The sequence below is a fragment of the Bos indicus genome, chromosome 11, assembly GCF_029378745.1.
Source record: "Bos indicus isolate NIAB-ARS_2022 breed Sahiwal x Tharparkar chromosome 11, NIAB-ARS_B.indTharparkar_mat_pri_1.0, whole genome shotgun sequence".
Taxonomy (NCBI): domain Eukaryota; kingdom Metazoa; phylum Chordata; class Mammalia; order Artiodactyla; family Bovidae; genus Bos; species Bos indicus.
Genome location: NC_091770.1, coordinates 42,918,295 through 42,942,174, shown reverse-complemented (window position 1 = coordinate 42,942,174; position 23,880 = coordinate 42,918,295). Strand labels below are relative to the sequence as shown.

At 43.4% G+C, this 23,880-nt stretch overlaps 1 protein-coding gene across 15 annotated transcripts in view; it reads left to right on the top strand.

Moving 5' to 3' along the window:
* The window catches only part of BCL11A (BCL11 transcription factor A), a 102,303-nt gene extending 85,381 nt beyond the window's left edge, over nucleotides 1–16,922 (top strand). For 3 of the 15 annotated variants that reach the window (XM_070798711.1, XM_070798708.1, XM_070798714.1), the window contains exons 3-5: nucleotides 1,018–1,119; nucleotides 6,639–8,661; nucleotides 16,413–16,922. In XM_070798711.1, coding sequence (XP_070654812.1) covers nucleotides 1,018–1,119; nucleotides 6,639–8,659 — 2,123 coding nt within the window. In that variant the 3' untranslated portion in view covers nucleotides 8,660–8,661; nucleotides 16,413–16,922. The remainder of the gene's footprint in view (nucleotides 1–1,017; nucleotides 1,120–6,638; nucleotides 8,662–16,412) is intronic. The other 12 variants (XM_019970198.2, XM_070798710.1, XM_019970199.2 and 9 more) reach the window with 7 other exon arrangements.
* The last annotated feature ends 6,958 nt before the right edge of the window (nucleotides 16,923–23,880 follow it).

The following is a 23,880-nucleotide window of genomic DNA, read 5'->3' as shown; positions in this document are numbered from 1 at the left end:
GAGCGCACGGAGCGTCCCTGCTCCGTCCCTCTCTTCTGTGTCTCAAGATTGACTTATCCATGCTTGGTTAGCTCAAGGTGGCCTTGCAAAAGCTAGGAACTCACCATATAAACCATACAATCCCCAGGTTGCGCAAACCCAATATTTCCTTTTTCACAAAAATCTCAGTGCTAGAAATGCTTGATTTATGGCTAGATTTATGTTTATTAGTGTGAGCAGTCATTTTTCCTCACCAGGATGCAGCCCAGTGCAGTGGAATAGAGAAGGTGGGCCACTCTTTCTGGGTGCTGCTGTTTTTGGAGTGCTGGTTGTCTTCTAGTCACTGAGTGGCAGGATTCCTTATCCTAAAGGTGAGGATTTGGCCAAATTACCTTAACCTTCGAAGTCTAGTCTTTACGTTGCTTTGTGCTATAAGAAGACATGTCTATATGGGGTACTCCATGGATAGAATTCCAAGTCCTGAGATGTCCATGGTTTCCCTATCATTGAAGGTGCTAAATACAGCAGGGGAAGTGTAGGACAGGGAAGGCAGAGTGGAACTCTGTTCCAGAAGGAGAGAGTCACAAACGCACTCATTTTCTGTTACCATATTGTTTTTTGCTTGAACTTGTCTATAAGTAAAGTAAATGTATGCACGTAAGCCAGCCTTGCAGATAACCTCGCCACGTTACCAGCCTGCCGATCATACTGGCAATTTCCTTTTGCTATTCACACATCTCTTATTATAAGACAATAATCAGACTAACAAATGAACCAAAGAACACTCCCCCTCCTACCCCATACCTAAAACATCAATTCCCTTCTCTTTTGTCAAAAAAAAAACCCCCAAATTAAGAACAGAACTGTGGGAAAGAAGTCACCACTGTTCATTTGATACAGGCCTTGGGCCTGTTCACTATCTGCAAGGCTGTTGTAATGATGTTAATCTATTTTAATGCAACTGAAATGTGATATCCTGTGGTTTACAATGCACATTGTTTATAGCTTTCATGCTTGATTTTTGGGTTTTTTTCACAGATAAACTTCTGCACTGGAGGGGCCTCTCCTCCCCTCGTTCTGCACACGGAGCTCTAATCCCCACGCCTGGGATGAGTGCAGAATATGCCCCGCAGGGTATTTGTAAGTTGAGCATTATTTTCTTCTACAAATGTCCATGTGTGTAGAGATGAGAGTTGCTGGAAATTACCCTTATGTTTTAAGTACTGAAAGGAGTTACTTCCAAAATACCTTGGCATCTGCATATGTGTATCCCATTACTCATTTGGCACCTGGCTCCCCCAGGTCATTCAGCCCCAGTGACTTTTTTCCTTCCCCCCTTTCTTTTTCTCCTTACTGAGGGCATGAGGCTGACAGCAGCTCCTCCCTGTTGGTCTCCTCCCCAGGGTCTTGTGTGGCTCCATGACTGGTGACTGCATAGGTCTGTTCAGGGCCCATTTTATTGCTGGGCATTCACCCTCATGACCTCATTTAGAGGACTTTGAATTTACTCCATGACATGTGCCTTTAGCAGAGACCAGAACCAGAAAGGACTCAGTTCAGAGTTACTGTAGAGGTATCCTCATGCATATTATGTATGCATGTACTTTTAAACATGGTATATTTTTATATATGCATTGTACATTACATATATAATTTCTACTTGTTTTTCTCCTAGATTCAGAGAAAAATGCACAGCATTGTTGCTAAAATTCAAAGATACCACCCCCCACCCCCACCATCACTATCACTGTCTAGTTATTGGTTCAAGCCAACTTTTATAGTGGGGACCTTCTTATGAAATTTAGATTTGTATGTTTATAAAAATGTTTCTGAAAGATGTTGTTTTAAAAGGTAATACAGTTTGCCTCTGTCTGTTGGAATCCATGGTATGAGTCACACATGGCTAAAAAGTCTGAGGGGGAGGGGGTGAGGGCCTGGGGCTTGATTCTACCCCAAACACAAAAAAGTAGGCTCAAGAAGAAAAGAAATGTGATGTCTAATTTGTATTTAAGGAAACCGTTTTTATTTTGAAAGTAAATGAAAAAAATGAAGAGCCAGGAGTTGGGGCCTTCAAGGTGGCTGGTTTTCAGATGGGAGGTCAACTAGACCCAGTCTTCTTGTCAGAATGGTATCTGCAGGGCAGGGCCTGCAGCCTGAGATCAAACTGGAAGCTGGTTGTTTATTTTTATTAACTCCTAGGTAATTCTAGCTAACAAAGAGTTATTGTATGAAATTTCACAAGCCCTGAGGTCCTGAGGGCTGGGTGGTGCAGGGGTTAAAAGCACCTCCTTACCCCCTCACCGCCCCAACCTAGCTGGGCTGAAGACTGGGTTAGGTCACTGATTGCAGAGAGCTCAGGGGGTTGGACTCAAGGTGTCAAGTGCCTACATGCTGACTGGGTGGGGAGAGCTCTCCTCGTTTTGCTGGGGGTGCCTGCCTGGGGCCTGTCCTTGGCTGTGTGAACAGAGCCTTTGGAAGGAAGGGAGGAGAAAAGAATGGGGCATAGAGGGGAGGATGGAGTGGGGGCCCAAGGGCTGCTGCCTGGGAAACAGGCGCCTTCTCTACAGCTTCATCCTCCTGAGGGCAGGGAATTTGATCTGAGGGGGTGGGAAACTAGGAATCTTCTAGTTTGCTGGGGCCCATGCTGGCAGGGCCAGTTTAGGAGTGACCAGAATGAGGTATGTGGAAGTGGGTCGTAGGGATCCAGGAAGTCCTTGGGCAGAACTGATTTGCACCCCACTGGCTTCCTTAACCTTCTGCCCTAGGCTCTCAGAGCATTTAGCACTTATGCTGTGGCCTCCTGGCTGTGTGGACCATGGTCCAGGGCCTTAAAATCACCTGCTCTTGCTTTCCTCTAACCAGGGTCTCCCCTTGGCCTGAGAAGGCCCAGATCCTGGATTCCAGTCTTGTCTACAAAAGCCCTTGTGGGTGTGTAATGTGCGGTTAGTCATCATGTTAGGTAACTAGTCAAGCCTAGGAATAAAGAAGACTCACATTAATGTTGGACATGATAGTTTACAGAGAGCTTTTGTATACATTTGTCACTCGAGCCTCACAATTCTTTAAGGTACTGTTTTTACACTCATTTTACAGACAAGGGCTTCCCTGGTGATCAGAGGGTAAAAGACTCTGCCTGTAATGCAGGAGACACAGGTTCCATCCCTGGGTTGGCAAGATTCCCTGGAGAAGGGAATGCCAACCCACTCCAGTATTCTTGCCTGGGAAATCCCATGGACAGAGGAGCCTGGCGGGCTACAGTCCATGGTTATAAAGAGTCAGACACGACTGAGCGACTAACACTACAGATAGGAAACCTAAGACTTGAAGAAATTAAATGATTATCCTAGAGCCATCAGCCAGTAAGTCGTAGAGCCAGAGTCGCTCCTCAGAATTTGCTCTTCTAAATTATAACTCCTGAGCATTGGTGACAAACTGCAAATGGGGTCATTCCTTCCTATACAATAAAATGAAATAAAGTAAAAGCTGTAGGTGAGCTAATAGCTGATTTTAACCGTTTTGATGCCTCAGAGTTCCTCTGCTCGAGGCCAGATCTCCGGTTATTGCTCTAAATCAAAACAATCCCCCTGAATGCCCAATGAGGCTCTCAAATTGAGAAGTTGATTTTCATCAGGGTAAATGAAGAATATTATTATATTTTACACGTCAATAAATCAATGTAGCCCTAATTTTGCCACGCAGGAAATCAATTCTGGTCTTTCTAAACCATCAAAGATGTTATGAACAAAGTAATTTCACAAATTATGGCAAGTAACACATTTATTGATGACTGCAGTTTAGGAATTTAGAGTCTGTGAGCACTGTAATATAATATGGTGCACTGGCATGAGCCGAGTGAAATACAGATTATATGGTGAGACTGTGATGCATCATTCGCTATTAGTGGACTGGTAATAATTACTAGTTTCAAAGCAGCTCTTTCCATGTAATCTTTAGTCTCAATCGTAACAGCCCTTCTCATTGACATTACGATTACACTAGCTGCCCTCATGATCTAGAATATCTAGTTGATGGGAATACTAAAATGAGGTAGTGAAAACTGTATGTTGTGTGCTCATTATAAGAGAAAATGCCATTTTCTCTGACCTGATGTATGAGAGAGAGGGGAGGGTAAAAGCCCAGTGTTAACATACTGTAGCATGATCACATAACTGGCTCTGAAAAACAAAATTTGAGAAAGCTCAGGGCAGCAAAATAAAATGGACTTTCCTCATTTAAGCCTTTTCAAAAGGACCTAGATGAGATCCTTAATGGAGTGCTATAGATTTTGGAATTTGTTCATAGTGCCTGCAAAACCAGCACTGCTAATTATAGGTCCAGTCCTGGGTTTCAATAGAATATTATAAGGTAAAATACTATTTAAAGGCATTGGTAGTGATGAAAGTGTTAAGGACTTTCTTCAGCTGACAAATCTCCTTTTTACTTACCCAATTCAGATCGTCAGGCTAAATGTATGATAATAACACAGAGTCCTAGAGAGTCAAAGGAGAAAGCCACTGAGGGTCACGGTAGTTGGAACCAGATAGTTTTTTTCCTGCCTATTTAGGACCCAAGTCATTGTTCAACAACAACAAAAAATTTATGAAAATACTCTCAATGATGCTTTTTATTTCTTTTTGAAGCGAGGAGGCAAACAAAAATAGACAGATAATGTGATACTAATGTCAGCATTTTCTTTCAAAATCTTTCTGCCTTTTTTTTTTCCCCTTCCACATTAGGCAGGCAAATGTTTGAAACCTAATTTTGGTATCTTATCATCTAATCTTGTTAAAGAGATTTACCCAGGAGTGGGATATATTGAGTGAGATTATAAATGCATTGTAAAGTAAATTACCAGGTCAGGGCCAGGAGTCCACTCTTCAGACAAGCGCTTGAGTGAGGCTGGCTTGTTTTGGAATACGAGTGTTTGGGGCTCCTGAGAAGATGCTGCCAGCTTCTCTTTCTGATTGGCTAAATGGAGGAATCATAATTGATTCATTCCTCATTCCCACTCTTTTAACTCCGTGGTGAATTTTTCCCTTTTTCAAAAGTTACTGACAAATAGTATCTGTGGCCTTAAGGAATGCCTCTCAAAAAGGGCATGTGTGCTAAGTCTCTTCAGTCTTGTCCGACTCTTTGTGACCCTATGGACTGTAGCCGCCAAGCTCCTCTGTTCATGGGATTCTCCAGGGATGAATACTGCAGTGGGTCACCGTGCCCTCCTCCAGGGGATCTTCCCAACCCTTAAAAGGGGGGACCTAAGAATATTTCCTGCTTGTGTTTTAAGTGTCTTTTCTTGAAATTCCTGGGGAGTTACTGATGTTTCTCATCCTAGTCCTCTGGCCACCAGCATCTGTGCCCTTCTGTGCCCTTTCAAACGCTGAGATGGCTGGTAAACTGTTAGTGACTCCCTTGATTTATATGTTTTTTTTTTTTAATTTAGCTAGCTCCAAAAAAGAATGATTGGGAAGTCAAGCTGGCCCCTTCTTTGCCACGGCGGCATTTCCCACTCTCGGGTTCTTTTCAGCGAGAAAGAAATAATGTGACTTAAGCAGGGCCCCTCTCCAGACGGCTTGGCGACTGGCCAGAGAGTTGACTAGCTGAACTGTATCTTTCTGTTTCTTTCTCAACTGGAGCTGAGGCTCAGCTGAGGGCGCAGGATGTTGTATAATTTGGTTCACGTTGTTAGCCTCTCAAAATAATGAGGAGGAGGCCAGTGTAGCATTTCTCAGCCTGCTGCCCGTCATGGTGCTGGCTGCTTTAACTGTTCTTCAATTCGGATGCCGTGTCTGCTTAAGTTGGCACCAGACACTCCTCCTAACTTCTCTAGACTTGCATTTGTTTGACTTGGGGGGACAACTCCTGAAGATTTGATACGGCCCATTGGTTAAGTCTGAATTAAATTTCTCTTTTGAGATTTTTTTGCAGCATCCCTTGAGATAAACATGGGAATCCCCACGGGGTGTTATGGAACCAGAATTAGGACTCACTGCCCCTCACACAGGCTGGGATGTGAGATTTTACTAGTCTCTCTTCCATGTAATTATTTCACAAGGACTTTCTCATGTTTAACAATATCAACAACTAGTGTGTTTCAGGTGAAGATTAAAAGCATTTCTAGGGCCATACAGAATTGTAATGAGTTAACCTCTTTTTTGATATCTCCATGAAATGATCGCCTATTTAGAAAGTTTACCTGCCACCCAGGGGGTTTTAGGAAGCAGGAGACTTTCCTTTAGGTCACCTTGTCCAAGTCCCTCACTTCATGGAGGAGGAAACAGAGACACAGATGAAATGGCTTGTCCCAAAAAACACAGCTGGTGAAGATTGGAAAATTTGTAAGATAGTTGTTGAACTTCCTAGAATGTAGGGATCCTCATCCTTGAGCTTGGATTGGTCTAGATTTTTCTGCTTTAAAGACTGGATTTAAAATGCTTAGCACTGAGTCAAATGGCAGGAAGACTGCTTTGACAGACATTTGTTGGGCACCAATCCCCAGGTGTACCAGCTCATTCTAGGCACAGGGGATAGGATCAGCGAGGGCTTAGGCCTTGGGGTTGACAGCTGGGGGAAGGGAAGGCTGGAGGTGGAACATAAATAAGCAATTGCTGATGCCCTCCTCGGTGATTAAACATTGATGTTGGTGTTGTATTATTTTGCAGGTAAAGATGAGCCCAGCAGCTACACATGTACAACTTGCAAACAGCCATTCACCAGTGCATGGTTTCTCTTGCAACACGCACAGAACACTCATGGATTAAGAATCTACTTAGAAAGCGAACACGGAAGTCCCCTGACCCCGCGGGTTGGTATCCCTTCAGGACTAGGTGCAGAATGTCCTTCCCAGCCACCTCTCCATGGGATTCATATTGCAGACAATAACCCCTTTAACCTGCTAAGAATACCAGGATCAGTATCCAGAGAGGCTTCCGGCCTGGCAGAAGGGCGCTTTCCACCCACTCCCCCCCTGTTTAGTCCACCACCGAGACATCACTTGGACCCCCACCGCATAGAGCGCCTGGGGGCGGAAGAGATGGCCCTGGCCACCCATCACCCGAGTGCCTTTGACAGGGTGCTGCGGTTGAATCCAATGGCTATGGAGCCTCCCGCCATGGATTTCTCTAGGAGACTTAGAGAGCTGGCAGGGAACACGTCTAGCCCACCGCTGTCCCCCGGCCGGCCCAGCCCTATGCAAAGGTTACTGCAACCATTCCAGCCAGGTAGCAAGCCGCCCTTCCTGGCGACGCCCCCCCTCCCTCCTCTGCAATCCGCCCCTCCTCCCTCCCAGCCCCCGGTCAAGTCCAAGTCGTGTGAGTTCTGCGGCAAGACGTTCAAATTTCAGAGCAACCTGGTGGTGCACCGGCGCAGCCACACGGGCGAGAAGCCCTACAAGTGCAACCTGTGCGACCACGCGTGCACGCAGGCCAGCAAGCTGAAGCGCCACATGAAGACGCACATGCACAAGTCGTCCCCCATGACGGTCAAGTCGGACGACGGCCTCTCCACCGCCAGCTCCCCGGAACCGGGCACCAGCGACCTGGTGGGCAGCGCCAGCAGCGCGCTCAAGTCCGTGGTGGCCAAGTTCAAGAGCGAGAACGACCCCAACCTGATCCCGGAGAACGGGGACGAGGAGGACGAGGAGGACGACGAGGAAGAGGAGGAAGAGGAGGAAGAGGAGGAGGAGGAGCTGACGGAGAGCGAGAGGGTGGACTACGGCTTCGGGCTGAGCCTGGAGGCAGCGCGCCACCACGAGAACAGCTCGCGGGGCGCGGTGGTGGGCGTGGGCGACGAGGGCCGCCCCCTGCCGGACGTCATGCAGGGCATGGTGCTCAGCTCCATGCAGCACTTCAGCGAGGCCTTCCACCAGGTCCTGGGCGAGAAGCATAAGCGCGGCCACCTGGCCGAGGCCGAGGGCCACAGGGACACTTGCGACGAAGACTCGGTGGCCGGCGAGTCGGACCGCATAGACGATGGCACTGTTAACGGCCGCGGCTGCTCCCCGGGTGAGTCGGCCTCGGGGGGTCTGTCCAAAAAGCTGCTGCTGGGCAGCCCCAGCTCGCTAAGCCCCTTCTCCAAGCGCATCAAGCTCGAGAAGGAGTTCGACCTGCCTCCCGCCGCGATGCCCAACACGGAGAACGTGTACTCGCAGTGGCTAGCCGGCTACGCAGCCTCCAGGCAGCTCAAAGATCCCTTCCTGAGCTTCGGAGACTCCAGACAATCGCCTTTCGCCTCCTCGTCGGAGCACTCCTCGGAGAACGGGAGCTTGCGCTTCTCCACGCCGCCCGGGGAGCTGGACGGAGGGATCTCGGGGCGCAGCGGCACGGGAAGTGGAGGGAGCACGCCCCATATTAGTGGTCCGGGCCCGGGCAGGCCCAGCTCAAAAGAGGGCAGACGCAGCGACACTTGTGAGTACTGTGGGAAAGTCTTCAAGAACTGTAGCAATCTCACTGTCCACAGGAGAAGCCACACGGGCGAAAGGCCTTATAAATGCGAGCTGTGCAACTATGCCTGTGCCCAGAGTAGCAAGCTCACCAGGCACATGAAAACGCATGGCCAGGTGGGGAAGGACGTTTACAAATGTGAAATTTGTAAGATGCCTTTTAGCGTGTACAGTACTCTGGAGAAACACATGAAAAAATGGCACAGTGATCGAGTGTTGAATAATGATATAAAAACTGAATAGAGGTATATGAATACCCCCTCCCTCACTCCCACCTGCCACCTCCTTTTTTCACCATTCCCCGCCCCCCTTCCCCATCGCCCTCCAGCCCCACAACCTGTAGGATTTTTTTCTAGTCCCATGTGATTTAAACAAACAAACAAACAGAAGTAACGGAAGCTAAGAAAATGAGAGTGCTTGTCACCAGCACACCTGTGTTTTTTTTTTTTTTTTTCCTTTTTTTCTTTTTCTTTTTTTCCTTTATGTTCTCACCGTTTGAATGCATGATCTGTATGGGGCAATACTATTGCATTTTACGCAAACTTTGAGCCTTTCTCTTGTGCAATAATTTACATGTTGTGTATGTTTTTTTTTTTTTTTTTTTTCTTTTTTAAACTTAGACAGCATGTATGGTATGTTACGGCTATTTTAAATTGTCCCCGATTCGTTGCTGAGAAAACACCGTTGCTGTTTCCAGTTCCGTTCTGAGAGAAAAAGAGAGAGAGAGAGAAAAAGACCATGCTGCATACATTCTGTAATACATATCATGTACAGTTTTCTTTTATAACGTGAGGAGGAAAAACAGTCTTTGGATTAACCCTCTATAGACAGAATAGATGGCACTGAAAGAAAATCTACACAGTAAACGTCTGTCTCTAAAGGGTTAAATATTATCAATTGGAGAGGAAGAAAAGGCCTTGAATTGACAAACTAACAGAAAAAAGTTTATTCTATCATTTGGTTTTAAAATATGAGTGCCTTGGATCTATTACAACCACATTGATGGTTCTTTCTACTTGTTATAAACTTGTAGCTTAAATCAGCATTGGGTGAGGTAATAAACCTTAGGACCTAGAGTATAATTCTATATTGTATTTCTCACAACAATGGCTACCTAAAAATATGACCCGTTGTCCTAGTTAATCATCATTTTCCCTTTCGTTTAATCTTGTAAGCAAAACTGATTATACCAGTATAAAAGCTATTTTGCTCCTGGTGAGAGCTTAAAAGAAGTGGGCTCTTTTGCCCAAAGTTTTATTTTTTTTAACTGATGATTAAATTGAATGTGCAACGTGCAAAGGCCCTGAAACATGATTAAATACATTAGTAAGGAATTCATTTTATGAAGATAACTTGTTTTAAATAATGTCTTTTGAAGAAAAGTTCTGGCACCAGAAGAAATAGATCCAGACCTACTTGGTTGTCAAATGGACAATCGAACAATAAACGTTAGGACCTCGAATAGCATGTTAAAAAGAAGAGACTGACAATAAGGTTTGACAGAGGGTAACAGAGGGGGAAAAATATGTGATTTATTAGCACAACATGGTACTCTTTGCCATTTTAAACTAGAACAGGTGTATAAGCTAATATTGATACAATGATGATTAACTATGAATTCTTAAGACTTGTGTTTAAATGTGACATTCTTAAAAAAGAAGAAAAAGAATTTTAAGAGTAGCAGGATATATGTCTGTGCTCCCTAAAAGTTGTACTTCATTTCTTTTCCATACACTGTGTGCTATTTGTGTTAACATGGAAGAGGATTCATTGTTTTTATTTTATTTTTTTAATTTTTTCTTTTCTTTTCCTTTCTTTTTATTAAGCTAGCATCTGCCCGAGTTGGTGTTCAAATAGCACTTGACTCTGCCTGTAATATCTGTATCTTTTCTCTAATCAGAGATACAGAGGTTGAGTATAAAATAAACCTGCTCAGATAGGACAATTAAGTGCACTGTACAATTTTCCCAGTTTACAGGTCTATGCTTAAGGGAAAAGTTGCAAGAATGCTGAAAAAAATAATTTGAACACAATCTCATTGATGAGCATTTTTTAAAAAAAAACTAAAAAAAAACTTTGCCAGCCATTTACTTGACTAATGAGCTTACTTACTCGGACTCAACATTGCAAGCGCTGTGAATGGAAAACAGAATACACTTACCATAGAGATGAATGATTGCTTTCGCTTCTACAGTGCAAGGATTTTTTTGTACAAAACTTTTTTAAATATAAATGTTAAGAAAAAAATTTTTTAAAAAAACACTTCATTATGTTTAGGGGGGAACTGCATTTTAGGGTTCCATTGTCTTGGTGGTGTTACAAGACTTGTTATCCATTTAAAAATGGTAGTGGAAATTCTATGCCTTGGATACACACCGCTCTTCAGGTTGTAAAAAAAAAAAAAACATACATTGGGGAAAGGTTTAAGATTATATAGTACTTAAATATAGGAAAATGCACACTCATGTTGATTCCTATGCTAAAACACATTTATGGTCTTTTTTCTGTATTTCTAGAATGGTATTTGAATTAAATGTTCATCTAGTGTTAGGCACTATAGTATTTATATTGAAGCTTGTATTTTTAACTGTTGCTTGTTCTCTTAAAAGGTATCAATGTACCTTTTTTGGTAGTGGAAAAAAAAAAAAAGACAGGCTGCCACAGTATATTTTTTTAATTTGGCAGGATAATATAGTGCAAATTATTTGTATGCTTCAAAAAAAAAAGAGAGAGAAACAAAAAAGTGTGACATTGTACAGATGAAAAGCCATATAATGGCGGTTTGGGGGAGCCTGCTAGAATGTCACACGGATGGCTGTCATAGGGGTTGTACATATCCTTTTTGTTCCTTTTTCCTGCGGCCATACTGTATGCAGTACTGCAAGCTAATAACGTTGGTTTGTTATGTAGTGTGCTTTTTGTCCCTTTCCTTCTCTCACCCTACATTCCAGCATCTTACCTTCATATGCAGTAAAAGAAAGAAAGAAAAAAAAAAAGGAAAAAAAAAAAAAAAAAACCAATGTTTTGCAGTTTTTTTCATTGCCAAAAACTAAATGGTGCTTTATATTTAGATTGGAAAGAATTTCATATGCAAAGCATATTAAAGAGAAAGCCCGCTTTAGTCAATACTTTTTTGTAAATGGCAATGCAGAATATTTTGTTATTGGCCTTTTCTATTCCTGTAATGAAAGCTGTTTGTCGTAACTTGAAATTTTATCTTTTACTATGGGAGTCACTATTTATTATTGCTTATGTGCCCTGTTCAAAACAGAGGCACTTAATTTGATCTTTTATTTTTCTTTGTTTTTATTTTTTTTTTATTTGGATGACCAAAGGTCATTACAACCTGGCTTTTTATTGTATTTGTTTCTGGTCTTTGTTAAGTTCTATTGGAAAAACCACTGTCTGTGTTTTTTTGGCAGTTGTCTGCATTAACCTGTTCATACACCCATTTTGTCCCTTTATTGAAAAAAATAAAAAAATTAAAGTACACAATGTAAGCTTCTTGTGTCCTCATTTGACACACTCTGTAAATTACTTTCAAGAAAATAACAGGTTTTAAGAGAAGGCCAGTCAGTCTTTTTCAGGATTATTTCTATGGGCATTTTGATGCGTGTATTATACCCTAAAGGAACATAAAGTACTTACTATATTAAAATAGACATATCTCAAGCCATGGAAATAGTTTTTAGACTTTATAGTTCTAGAATAATTTTCAAGAAATGGAAAGTGTTTTCAGTCTGATGTTAAAAACTTTCCCTCCATCTCTTAGCAGTAATCCATTCAGATATAAATGAAAAACTTTCTGGTAATAGCATCTTAAACTTTTATTCCCTCTGGATTTTTTTTGCTGTTCTTGTCTGAAAGTTCTTTTCTATTCTCCCAACCTGCCCTATGGTAGAACATAATGTAAAAAAGGTGTTTTTTTTTTTTTTTTTTTTAATCAGCTCTTTTCTTTCTGAGTAAGAGTCTTTCCTCATACCCAAAATAACCCCACCCCTCAAATCTAAAAATCCAGAAATGAAAGCATCAGGTAAAAAAAGAGAGAGAAAAAGAAAGCAGTAGCTAGGAGTTTAGGAGTTTAGCCAGTTTTAGCCAAATGTGTGGAATCAGCCACTGATTTCCTGAGATACATGAGGGTTTGCTCTGTGATTCTAAGAGCCTAAGGAACCCTAGATGGGACAGATGTTTTAGCTGTTTTTACAGAGTCTTTTTGACTGATAGCAAATGAGAGTGGGGATACCCTTTAGTTATCTTTTGGCCTACCAACAGACATAAAATGAAACAACATCTTTGAAAAGCAAGTTAGGTCTGTCTTAAAAGCCCCTCCTTAGAAATCTGTGTTGTCATTTTTACAAATACTGCATGTTGCAGCATCTACACACGTACCTCTGTGATACTGTCTCCCTGTTCCCAGTGTAGATGAATGGATACGACATTGTTCTTATTTTTGTAAAAACCAAAACAAAAGCCATTCTGTTGTCTTGTGGTAGCATTTCTGTTGCTCAGTTCTTATGCCCTGGTGCCTTGTGAGGTGGCCTTTTCACGGAATGCCTTTTGTCTGAGGCAAGAATAGTTTTATCCTTCTAAAATACAGAGAAAGTAGGTGTACTCTTTTAAAAGTCAGATTGGGTGGAAAGCAGAGAGGCAGAGAAGAATCTGGTAAGAGATGATTTGGGAGAGTATAGTAGAGGAGCTGGGGTGGCATGAGGGGGTACTTGCAGAAGGTGATAGTTGGCAGTGAAGTGAGGGGAGATATATGTGTTTTAGACAAGTTTACTTCACCAACGCAACCAGAATGCTGTTCAAGACATAGAGAAATAGTCTTCAGTGCCATGCCAGCTTCAGATATGGTGACTTCTGCTTCACCATATTAAATGTCCATAAAAGTGCTGTGTGTTCCTATCACTGCTTTATTAGGAGCTGTGAGTACAGCTGCGAAGGTTTTATATACAGTATTCATTTTAGTTTCTCCGTATATGATGCTCTTAGTGTAATGAGGTTTTGCATCCTGACAGACAGAATTAATGGTGGATACTCTATGCTTGTATGCTCAAATTCCTTAAATCAAACGGGGACTGGGGAGGGGTGCAAACATTTGGTGATAAATCACAAATTATGTTTGATTTACATAATCCCAAAGTTAAATAAATTTATTGGGAGACAGGTTCTTCAGGGTTCTCAATCTCCTGAGTTATTGAAACCCTCCTATAAAATATTATTCCTGAAGCTGTGTGAATAATAGAAGCCTGAAAACCTAGGCAACAAGAAGATAGCTTATAAATGACATCTTGCATCCGGAACACTAAAATTAAAAAGCTTAATTTAAATAATAAAAAACATTTCCAACAGTAGATGAATTCATGGTAAAGTTTTTTAAAACAAAGAAATAATAAGGATGAACACATTTCAGGATTCTCAAGTTACATTTATGTGACACCCCTGATGTGTTGAATGCAATGTTCTCTACATACTTGAATGCCTGGTGCTTAAAATGTTCTCTTTTATCTTCATTTTGAAAACAATAAACAGGAGTACAGTAAATAACTATGTCTCACAGATTTTAACCGAGACACTCTGCCTTACATGTAGTACCTTTATCCGCAAACCACATACAGTCCTCTCTCTGTTTAGGACTTACAGAAAGAGTGAGATGGACGTATTTTAAAGGTTGCTAAGAAGTAAGATTGGTTCTTCATTTGTACCAGCACTGGCAGGAAGTGTGAAGTAGCCGAGTTTTTTCCCAGGGCATTCTGTGATAGAAATGTTTATTTAAATACCATTTCTGTATATGCAATAAGTTCATCCTGTATATATTCATAATGCTGGAAGTGAGAACTTGAAAGGAAGTGGTAGTGGGGGTTAGATATCATTTCATTTGGGGAAATAAGGAAATGAGATGGTTTGTTCACAGACACTAAAAGTTTGTTAAAAGGTACTGGGATATGTCAGGCCTTCCTGAAAAGGAGTTGAGAAGCCTCAGGCCCCACCTTGTCCTGCTTCAAACACTTTACTCTCAGAGAGTGAGGGAGGAAATTCAGAATTTTCATTTTTTAAACCACTCCCCTGCTCCATGATTTCCTATGAATGTTTTGTAATCGTGTGTTCTTCATTATGATTTGTTCCTCCATTGTCCCTGGGCCTGGTGTTTTCAAGAATGTTCACATACTATACTCTTTTTTTTTTTCTCTCCCCACCCCCGAGACTTCCCATTTAAAAAGAAAAAAAAATTGTGGGACTTTTGCTGGTATAAGGATGGGATTGGCAGTGCTCTTTAAACCTGCTTGGAAAAAAATGTTTTTTAAAAGATTGTTAGATTTTTAACGATTGTTAGCTTTCAAAAGGCGTTAGCCACTTAGCAAATTTTCCTGTCTTCTGAGGCCCTGCCACTTTCCCAATAAAAATAAATGAACCCCTTTTTAGGGACATGAACATCAGAACACATAGATGGAATTGGGATGATGTACATTTACTCCAGGGCTGCTTTAGCTACAAATGGTAGACATGGATTGTTGGGTCTGCACTTTTGCTTGCTGTCATCTTGTTATCCCATTAGGCCACTGTTTCATTTAGTAAAACACATGGCCAATGAATCAGCCTTTAGGGGGATGGGCCTGTTTCTCTCTCTCTCTCTATTTCCCAGTGTCATTCATGATCATGGGAGGCGATCAATTCCTCCCTTTCACGTGGGAAAGGAGACCAATACAGTTCACATGGGTTATTGTAGTCAAGAACCTAAACTTGGCCGAACGCAACTCAATGGTTGATCCAAATACTGTTTTTCCTTTCTGTAAAGTGATAAAGGGAGCATTTATCAGGTCTTTACAAGATGGCAGAAAAGGCAAATTAAGCCATTTCCCCAAGGTCTGTCCTCTAAAGCAGGGCCCCCAAACCCATGGTGGGGGCTGTGTTTTTAAATAATGGTGGACGTGGTGCATGCCCATGCTAGCTATATACTTTGTCTGTTAGGATTTTAAATATCGGTAACAGGCTGACAAAGTGGCTTGAAGAGGGTATCAGCCAAAGGAGCTTCAACGACAGTGACTTAGGGCTGGGCCCGGAATGGGGATTCCCCAGAGCCCACCTGGATACAGCAGGCCCCTCAGCTCAGGTCTCCACGCTCAGGGGGGGTTTTCGGAAAGCAGCCGAGCTCCAGACCCTGGGGCCTCCTGCGGCGCCAAGTCAGGGGAGAGGAGGCCCCAGGCCCCTGCTTCGGGTCGCCATGGCAACGAAGCCTGGAATGCCACAGTGGTAGCCCTCTTCCTCGGCACATCCCACATCCGGACTCCCAGTTCTGCTGCTTCAAGTCAATGTACACAGCAAGGGAGGAGCCCCGAAGGAAAATAACCACTCCCTTCTTCCCTCCATCACTGCCTTGCCCCTTCACAAAAAGAAAAAAAAAGAAAAGAAAACTGCATGTTTGAAAGAAACTACAGGCAGTTTTTGGTGCCATTTGGGAACAACTGTTTTGAGTTCTGGTTTCCTCTTCAGAGATTTGTTCGCCTCTTGTAAATCGTTGGCTGCTTTGACGTTGAACTTGATAACATTTCATGTTTTCGTTGTGCTGCTTTTACATCAATTTTTATTTTTTTGTTTCTTTATAATTTTATTATTATTTTAAGGAAATGTCCCCCTCCCTCCCCCCTCCCCTGTTCTCCTCAACCAAAGGACTGTTTCCTACTCAGTTTGCTCAGTCATAAGGGCAAGTGTTCCTTCCAGGTGTGTCCCCAGCTTATTAGGACTATCCTGGGATGGGGAGGGGGTCTGGGTCCTTTGGGGGAGAAGGGGAGAGAGGTGTGGGAAAGAACTCAGAGGTCAGAGATCTGGGGGGAGGTGGGGAGATTCAGGTTTAAATCATGCTTAAGATGCCGGTGGCTCAACCTGTGTTTAAGTTGTAATTTTTAAAAAGCTAGTTAGAGAACAGAAAATCACTGGGCCAAGTCACACCTGTATTTTTTTTTTTTTCCTCCCTCCTCTGTCTCCAACCTCTTTCTAGGTTCTTCACACACCCCCATTCGGCGTAGTGCCCAGAGAGCTCAAGATGTGTGGCAGTTTTCGGATGGAAGCTCGAGAACCCTTAAGTTCTGAGAAAATTTGAACCCCCAGGGGCGGGGTGGACGCGAGCCGCCCAGCCGACATCTGCGTGGTCTGTCATCCTGCTAGTTTGTGATGTTTTCTGACAGTAGCCTCCAAGAAGCCGTTGTGCGAAGACAGAGTCCTGCAGTGTCCTTCCTGCCTGGGCCTGCAGTGTCATTTTATTTATATTTTTTAATAAAAAGTAAAAACAAAAAAACAGACCCACATTGGAACAGTGAATCAGTCCCCTAGAGAGGGTCTGTGGACCACCGCTGCTCTGAGAGCCGTCCCGGCCCCTCTGAGACCAGCCAACCCAATTCCCTGTCTTGTGGAAATGAGCATGAGTTCCCCAAACCCCTTGTTTCTATACATTCTATGTTGTCTTTTAAGAAGTGTGCTTAACATTGACACAATAAATGTTGGAGCTTTAGGTGGTGTTTGTTTGTTCTTTAATTATGAATGCTTATAAGACAATGCAGCTGCTTTAGAACTGTGTTTCTGAACCCATGTCCTGCAGACACCTATCGGGTGAGAAGGAGGGACAGATTTGAGGGATGGGTAGGAGGTGCAGGAGGGAAAATAGGTTACTGCTTATCAGATGGCATAAATTTTCAAGGAGAATCAAAATGCAAAACTTGGGAATAAATCATAGCAATATCATAATTAATGTAGTAGTAGTATTGCTGTTTATTAATGCTGAAGTGTAGTTTTCCTAACTGTCTGACTTACAATTTGCATACCATTAAATAATGCATAATATGGCACACTGAATTCTGTTTTTCAAATATATGCTTTTGGTGGCTACTATGCAGGATTTGAGTTTGTCTTTTAATTTAGCTCAAGAAAGATAATGTCACTGGGTTAGTGGTAAATCCCAAAGAAGGTGATGAATATCAATAGTTGTTTATTAAATATTCTAATTTTAGGTTCCCAAACCTTCAGCAAATATATCTTAATGCAGACAAACAAACAAACATAAAACTTCTTTATTACTCACACCAGGAAATTTGGGGCAGATTTTATAAGGGGAAAAGATGATAGGAGGAAAGAGTTCCACATCAGACACTCTATTGTCATTGTGATAGCGCCCCGTTCCTTAGAAATTAGTGACACAATTAAGTTAGGTCTACAAATGAGTGATAAAAATTCCTTCTGGCTCAGTTAATTTGCAAAGAACTTTTCTCACTTTGGTGTTTTCTATTGCCTAGAGATCCATATGAGAACTAGAGACAATATAGCATATTAAAACAGGTTTATAAATAATAGAACTCAGACACCTGTGTGTTGCAGATTTACATATTGGCTGTGAACGCAAGTGGGGAAAATCTTACCCACTCACCCTCTGGCTAGGTTACCTAGCCTAGTGAGAAGACAGCAAAATAATTGGCATCTGGATTCTTTCCTGGTTATTCATCATAAATAATGACTCCTCACAGTCAAGCGCTGCTTTATGCGTGATACGGGGCTTTCATATGCATTGTTTCATCTGATCCTCAGTGGAATAGATTTCAAGCCTTCCATTTTGTGGATGAGAAGAGTGAGGCTCACCAATGTTAAGGGCTTGCCCAAAGCCATGTCATTGAGAGCAGAGAAGCCAGTGTTCTGGTGTCTTGTCAGCTTAATTCCACTGAACTCTGTGACTGGTCAAAAGGATTGTCTCTTACCATGTTAGCACACAAGCCGTAAACGTTCACCAACACACACACGTATGGCTCTCACTCAGAGATCGAGGATGTCCACTATAAGGGCACACAAAGATGTCTTCTCCTACAGCTGACTGCTCACTGCAGAGGGGAGCCTGGAGCAAGCAAGACAAATATCTCTGGTCGATGAGGTGGCCTGGATGAGTTTTTGAGAGTTCCTCTCATCTAGGTGAGATGGGACCGCCAGACAAGGGTTATTTTTTGGAGGAACATTCCCTGCCCCACATTCTGGCTCTGTGTTACTGAAACCTCAGACCATTAGGGATTCCAGGACAGCATCTTCCCTGAACGTGCTAAGCCCCTTGCCAATAGAAATGGTAACTCTGCTTCACAAAGGAGACCTGACTGAAATAGAACAAACAATCCTGGATTTGGGGACAACTTCAGCCTTGGTGCTTGCTACACTGTAATTTCTGATCTGTGTGTTTCTGCCTCTACCTCTTATTTCTTCTTGGAGTCAGTGTGTACATAAACGGTATCTCTAGAAGTAGGATTACTGGGGGGAGGAGAGGGAGTGGGTCAAGTGTATATTTTTCTTCGTCCTCCTTTTGGAGAAGAAAGAGCCCTCGTTGAAGCAAACAGAAAACAAACCAACCCCAAACTCCAAACTCCACATATCTTCCCCCATACCCTTCATTGAAAGAAAATAAAAATTCATTTTTGAAATTCATTGTGAGATGATGGTGGTGCACTAGGGCTAGAACTTTTGAAAGCCCATGCAAGACAGATGATTTGGGAAGACATCTCCCTGTGCGATATGCCAAGGTCACGATTCTCCATGAATGGTTGAAGCAGCTGAAGGGACTGACAAATCTGATCCGGGTGCTTACTGTGCCCTCTCCCCAGAGGGAAACTTCAAATTGCAGAGAGATTAATTGGTTGCCAGGCATGCGCCGAGCATGGACTAGAGGACACAGTCCCGGGTTCTCAGGAAGGTAGGGCCCAAATAACGGACATTGTTCTCACCCTACCAAGCCTGGTCTATGAACATTAATTCTGTGGTCTGTCCAGACTGTCACACAAAACAAAAAGTTCTGTTAGCTGTCTGGGTCCATGGTGGTGGAGACTCAGTAGCTTCTATAGCACCCAGCACCAGGCCATTTGAATGTTGGTGGTGCTGGAGAAAAAAGTGATTGTATCAAAACCGGTGATAAAGAAATAAACAAAAATGGTGATAATGAAAAATCTTAGGGAAGAAGAGCAATCTTGGATCCTACTGGGGTATAACTGAGTGCCCTGACCTCAGCTAAATGTATCCTGGGCATTTTTACTTGGAGTTTTCCAGAGTATTTTTATTAAAGTCCCATCTTTCAAGCAGTAAGAAATATCTTTCCAGTTTTTTGTGTGCTGACACGATTTTCTTTTTTTTGAAAGCTAGATAGTGAGGTGAATGGTGAAGATGGTTATTCATATTAGCAGGTTTTTTCCCAGTGTTAATGTTTATTCCTATGAAGAATTCTTGTTCTTATATAGATTAGTATCCCCAGAGAGTAGAGGTGGAGTGGATCAGAATGGAAGTGTTTCGTAGGTGTTGTTTCTCTTTTTACATGCCACACAACATTGGCTCCTTTTTGGGTGGAGTGAGAGGGAAGAGATTTGAGGAATTTGCATAGTGGTTGTGAAGATTTCATTGAGTTCAGTTGGAAGTTCAGAAAACACATGTGTTCAAGCACACCTTTCAAGGACCATCCTGAGTTCTTCATCAACAGGGAAACAGTAAGGTGAGGCTCCTTTTCTCTGACTCCCTAGCGGAGTTAGCACTTTCCAGTTTGCACTTCTCCAGAGGTACATTAAGCTAAAAAATGTCTCAATTCCAACACAATCCAGAAGCAGTCATTCTTTCTCTTCCTCAGTTCAGTTCAGTTCAGTGGCTCAGTCATGTCCGACTCTTTGCGACCCCATGAATCGCAGCACGCCAGGCCTCCCTGTCCATCACCAACTCCTGGAATTCACTCAGACTCACGTCCATCGAGTCAGTGATGCCGGCCATCACATCCTCTGTGGTCCCCTTCTCCTCCTGCGCCCAATCCCTCCCAGCATCAGAGTCTTTTCCAATGAGTCAACTCTTCGCATGAGGTGGCCAAAGTACTGGAGTTTCAGCTTTAGCATCATTCCTTCCAAAGAAATCCCAGGGCTGATCTCCTTCAGAATGGACTGGTTGGATCTCCTTGCAGTCCAAGGGACTCTCAAGAATCTTTTCCAACACCACAGTTCAAAAGCATCAATTCTTCAGCACTCAGCCTTCTTCACAGTCCGACTCTCACATCCATACATGACCACTGGAAAAACCATAGCCTTGACTAGACCGACCTTTCCTTCCTAAGTCGCTAAGTCACTTCAGTCGTGTCCGACTCTCCATGACCCCATAGATGGCAGCCCACCAGGCTCTGCCATCCCTGGGATTCTCCAGGCAAGAACACCGGAGTGAGTTGCCATTTCCTTCTTCAATGCATGAAAGTGAAAAGTGAAAGTGAAGTCACTCAGTTGTGTCTGACCGTCAGCGACCCCATGGACTGCAGCCTTCCAGGCTCCTCTGTCCATGGGATTTTCCAGGCAAGAGTACTGGAGTGGGGTGCCATTGCCTTCTCCGTTTCCTTCCTATCTTAGTGTAAATTAAGATATCTATTGTTGGGACTTCCCTGCCTGGTGGTCCAGTGGCTAAGGCTCTGTGCTCCCAGTGCAGGGGGCCCAGGTTTGATCCCTGGTTGGGGAACTGGATTCCACATGCTGCATCTAAAAAGATCCTGCATACCACAAGAAAGATTCCAAGTGCTGCAACTAATACCCAGCTCAGTCAAATAAATAAATACATTAAAAAAAGAAATATATATAGTTAAATCACATTACCTTTCTCCTTGCTTTATATTTAAAAAAAATACTCCCAGGAAATAATTAAGATTTGTAGAGCACTTTTAGGCTTCCCTGGAGGCTCAGATGGTAAAGGATCTGCTTGCACTGCAGGAGACCTGGGTTCGATCCCTGGGTCTGGAAGATCCCCTAGAGGAGGGCATGGCAATCCACTCCAGTATTCTTGCCTGGAGAATCCCATGAACAGAGGAGCCTTGCGGTGCTACAGTCCATGGGGTGGCAAAGAGTGGGACACGACTGAGTGACTAACACTTTCAGACTTTCATAGGGTACTTTTACAGACATGACAGTATCAATTTTCCCAGTGATTCTAAAACTTCGGTAGGACAAGAATAGACTAAAGCTCAAAAGGAACCACAGCAATCATTCATTTTACAGACCAGGGCAACAGAGGCCTAAAGATTAAGTGAAGGACCTAAGATCACACAGCTTGAAAAAAGTGAGAGCCAAGCTTGAAACCACACAGTTAGTGGCTGAGCCAGAATTGGAACCCAAGCCTGCAGCTCCTGTGCAAAGGAATTCAAGCTGCAAATCTTTCCCTTGTGACCTACTAAATTCAGAAGCAGGAATGGCAGAAAAAGTGTGCATTACAGAAGGACTTAAGAATGAAATCAAAAGCTTGTTTTGGTGCCAGTCCTAGTGGGGAGTATGTAAGTGTGTCCCATATTTCAAGGATTTCTAAACGGCATCCTGATGACAGGGCGCATTGAGGTCACTACCTGGAAAGACTCCTCCTTTAATCCACCCCTCTGATGGTAGAAATGAACTTAGGACCCACGAATCGCTGGGAGACAGCATTTAAAGTTTAAAGGGCATAAAAAAAAGCTACTCACCAAACCAAATTCATCTCAAATGTCTTAAATAGATCTCACAATCTGTTCCATTCTCTAGGCAAGATTTAAGGGAAACGCCCACCTAATTTGCATTTCATGGCCTCGTCGCATCCAGTTAGAGAATTCAAATGGCCAATAGCATGACCTGAATTCTGTTACTAGGGATATTTAATTTTGAGTTCAAAGATGGTGAGAGAGCAATGAACTACATGGAGGGTTGACTGAAATGGTATACAGCTCTGAGTTGTGAAGGTTATTCCACTTACTAATGCTATTTAGGCTGCACAGTCTTTTTCTGTGCAAAATGAAATCTTAAGTCACTGCCCACTTTGATCAGGGGTTCCTGGCTCTGTTTTTGTTGTTTATTGCGAAGTCATGTCCAACTCTTTTGCGACCCCATGAACTGTGGCCTAGGCTTCCCAGATGGCTCTAGTGGTAAAGAATACACTTGCAGGAAACATGAGAGACGCAGGTTTGATCCTTGGGTCAGGAAGATCCCCTGGAGGAGGTCATGGCAACCCACTCCAGTATTTGTGCCTGGAGAATCGCATGGGCAGAGGAGCCTGGCGGGGTCCCCCTCTAGTCCATAGGGTCGCAAAGAGTCGGACACAACTGAAGCGACTTGGCATGGATTCATGGACTGTAGCCTGCCAGGCTCCTCTGTTCATGGGGTTCTCCAGGCAAGAATACTGAAATGGGTTGCCATTTCCTTCTGCAGAGGATCTTTCTAACCCAGGGATCAAACCCACGTCTCCTGCATTGCAGGCAGATTCTTTCCCACTGAGCCACCTGGGAAGCCCTCCTGGCTCTGTGTGGAGATGTACAAATTCTGTCTCAACGTTTTATTAGATCTGCTATGTTCAGGTCTTCTACTGCCATTTCTTTTCTTGCCAGCCATCCTTTGATTCACATTTACTTCTTTGAATGGACATGGGTTGACTTTGAATGTCTCGAGACCCATAGGACTGCAACTGCTGTGCACAGCAGCTGTTAGAGCCTGCATGGGCAGAGCCATCCCTGAAATAGGAGCAGGACGGCAGGAAGCCTCACGGAGCAACAGCAAATCAAATATCCCTGTTGAGGATGGTCTGAGAGGAAGTAATTTGCCTGATTTTTTCCCTTGATGATAGTTCCCTGAATTTCCTGAAATGGTAACGCAAAACGGGAACTTCTGTTGTCCCTTCTACTCCTCTCTCCCTGGCGATTTGTCCTCTCTTCTCAGGCACACAGAAAGCAAGCCTAGGGAGATGTGACTGAAAATTCTCTGCCTTTGGTGCTAAGATGTGTTGTTGCTCATGCTCTTTTTCAGAGTGCCTGATTTTACCTGTTGCTGGCTTCCCTACACTAAGGGGAAAAATGAAAGTGCAAATACTCCTCTTTGGAGCCACAGCTCTCTCAAAGCTCAGAACCCAGAAACACGAGAGGTTTTCTTTTAAAGGGGTCACCTTTTATGGATTTGCTGGTAGCCACCTTGCCTTATATGTGGAGTTCTTTTCATTTTTCAGCTTCTTCCAGTGTGTGTGTGCGTGTGCTCAGTCGCTTCAGAGTGTCCAACTCTTTGCGACCCATGGTCTGTAGCCCTCCAGGCTCCTCTGTTCATGGGATTCTGCAGGCAAGAATACTGGAGTGGGGTCGCCTCCTCCAGGGGATCTTCCTGACCCAGGGATCGAACCTTTATCTCCTGCATTGCAGGTGGATTCTTTACCCCTAAGCCCCCGGGGAAACCCACGTCCAGAGTGCATTTTTTTTCCCTTCTGACATGGTGATGGATCAGGGATGGACTCCTGGTAGTTTTGATCCAGGCTGATGAAAAGTGCTGGTCTCTGAGTTGGCAATTCTGGGTTGTAATCCTGGCTTTATCTTTGCCTTGCTCACCCACCTGGTGTCCTCCCTCTGTACTTGACCCCATTCAAGGCCTATTTCTTCCTCTAAAGAAGGAAGGACACACCCTGCTTCCTACCTTCTTTCACCCAGCAGCACAGAA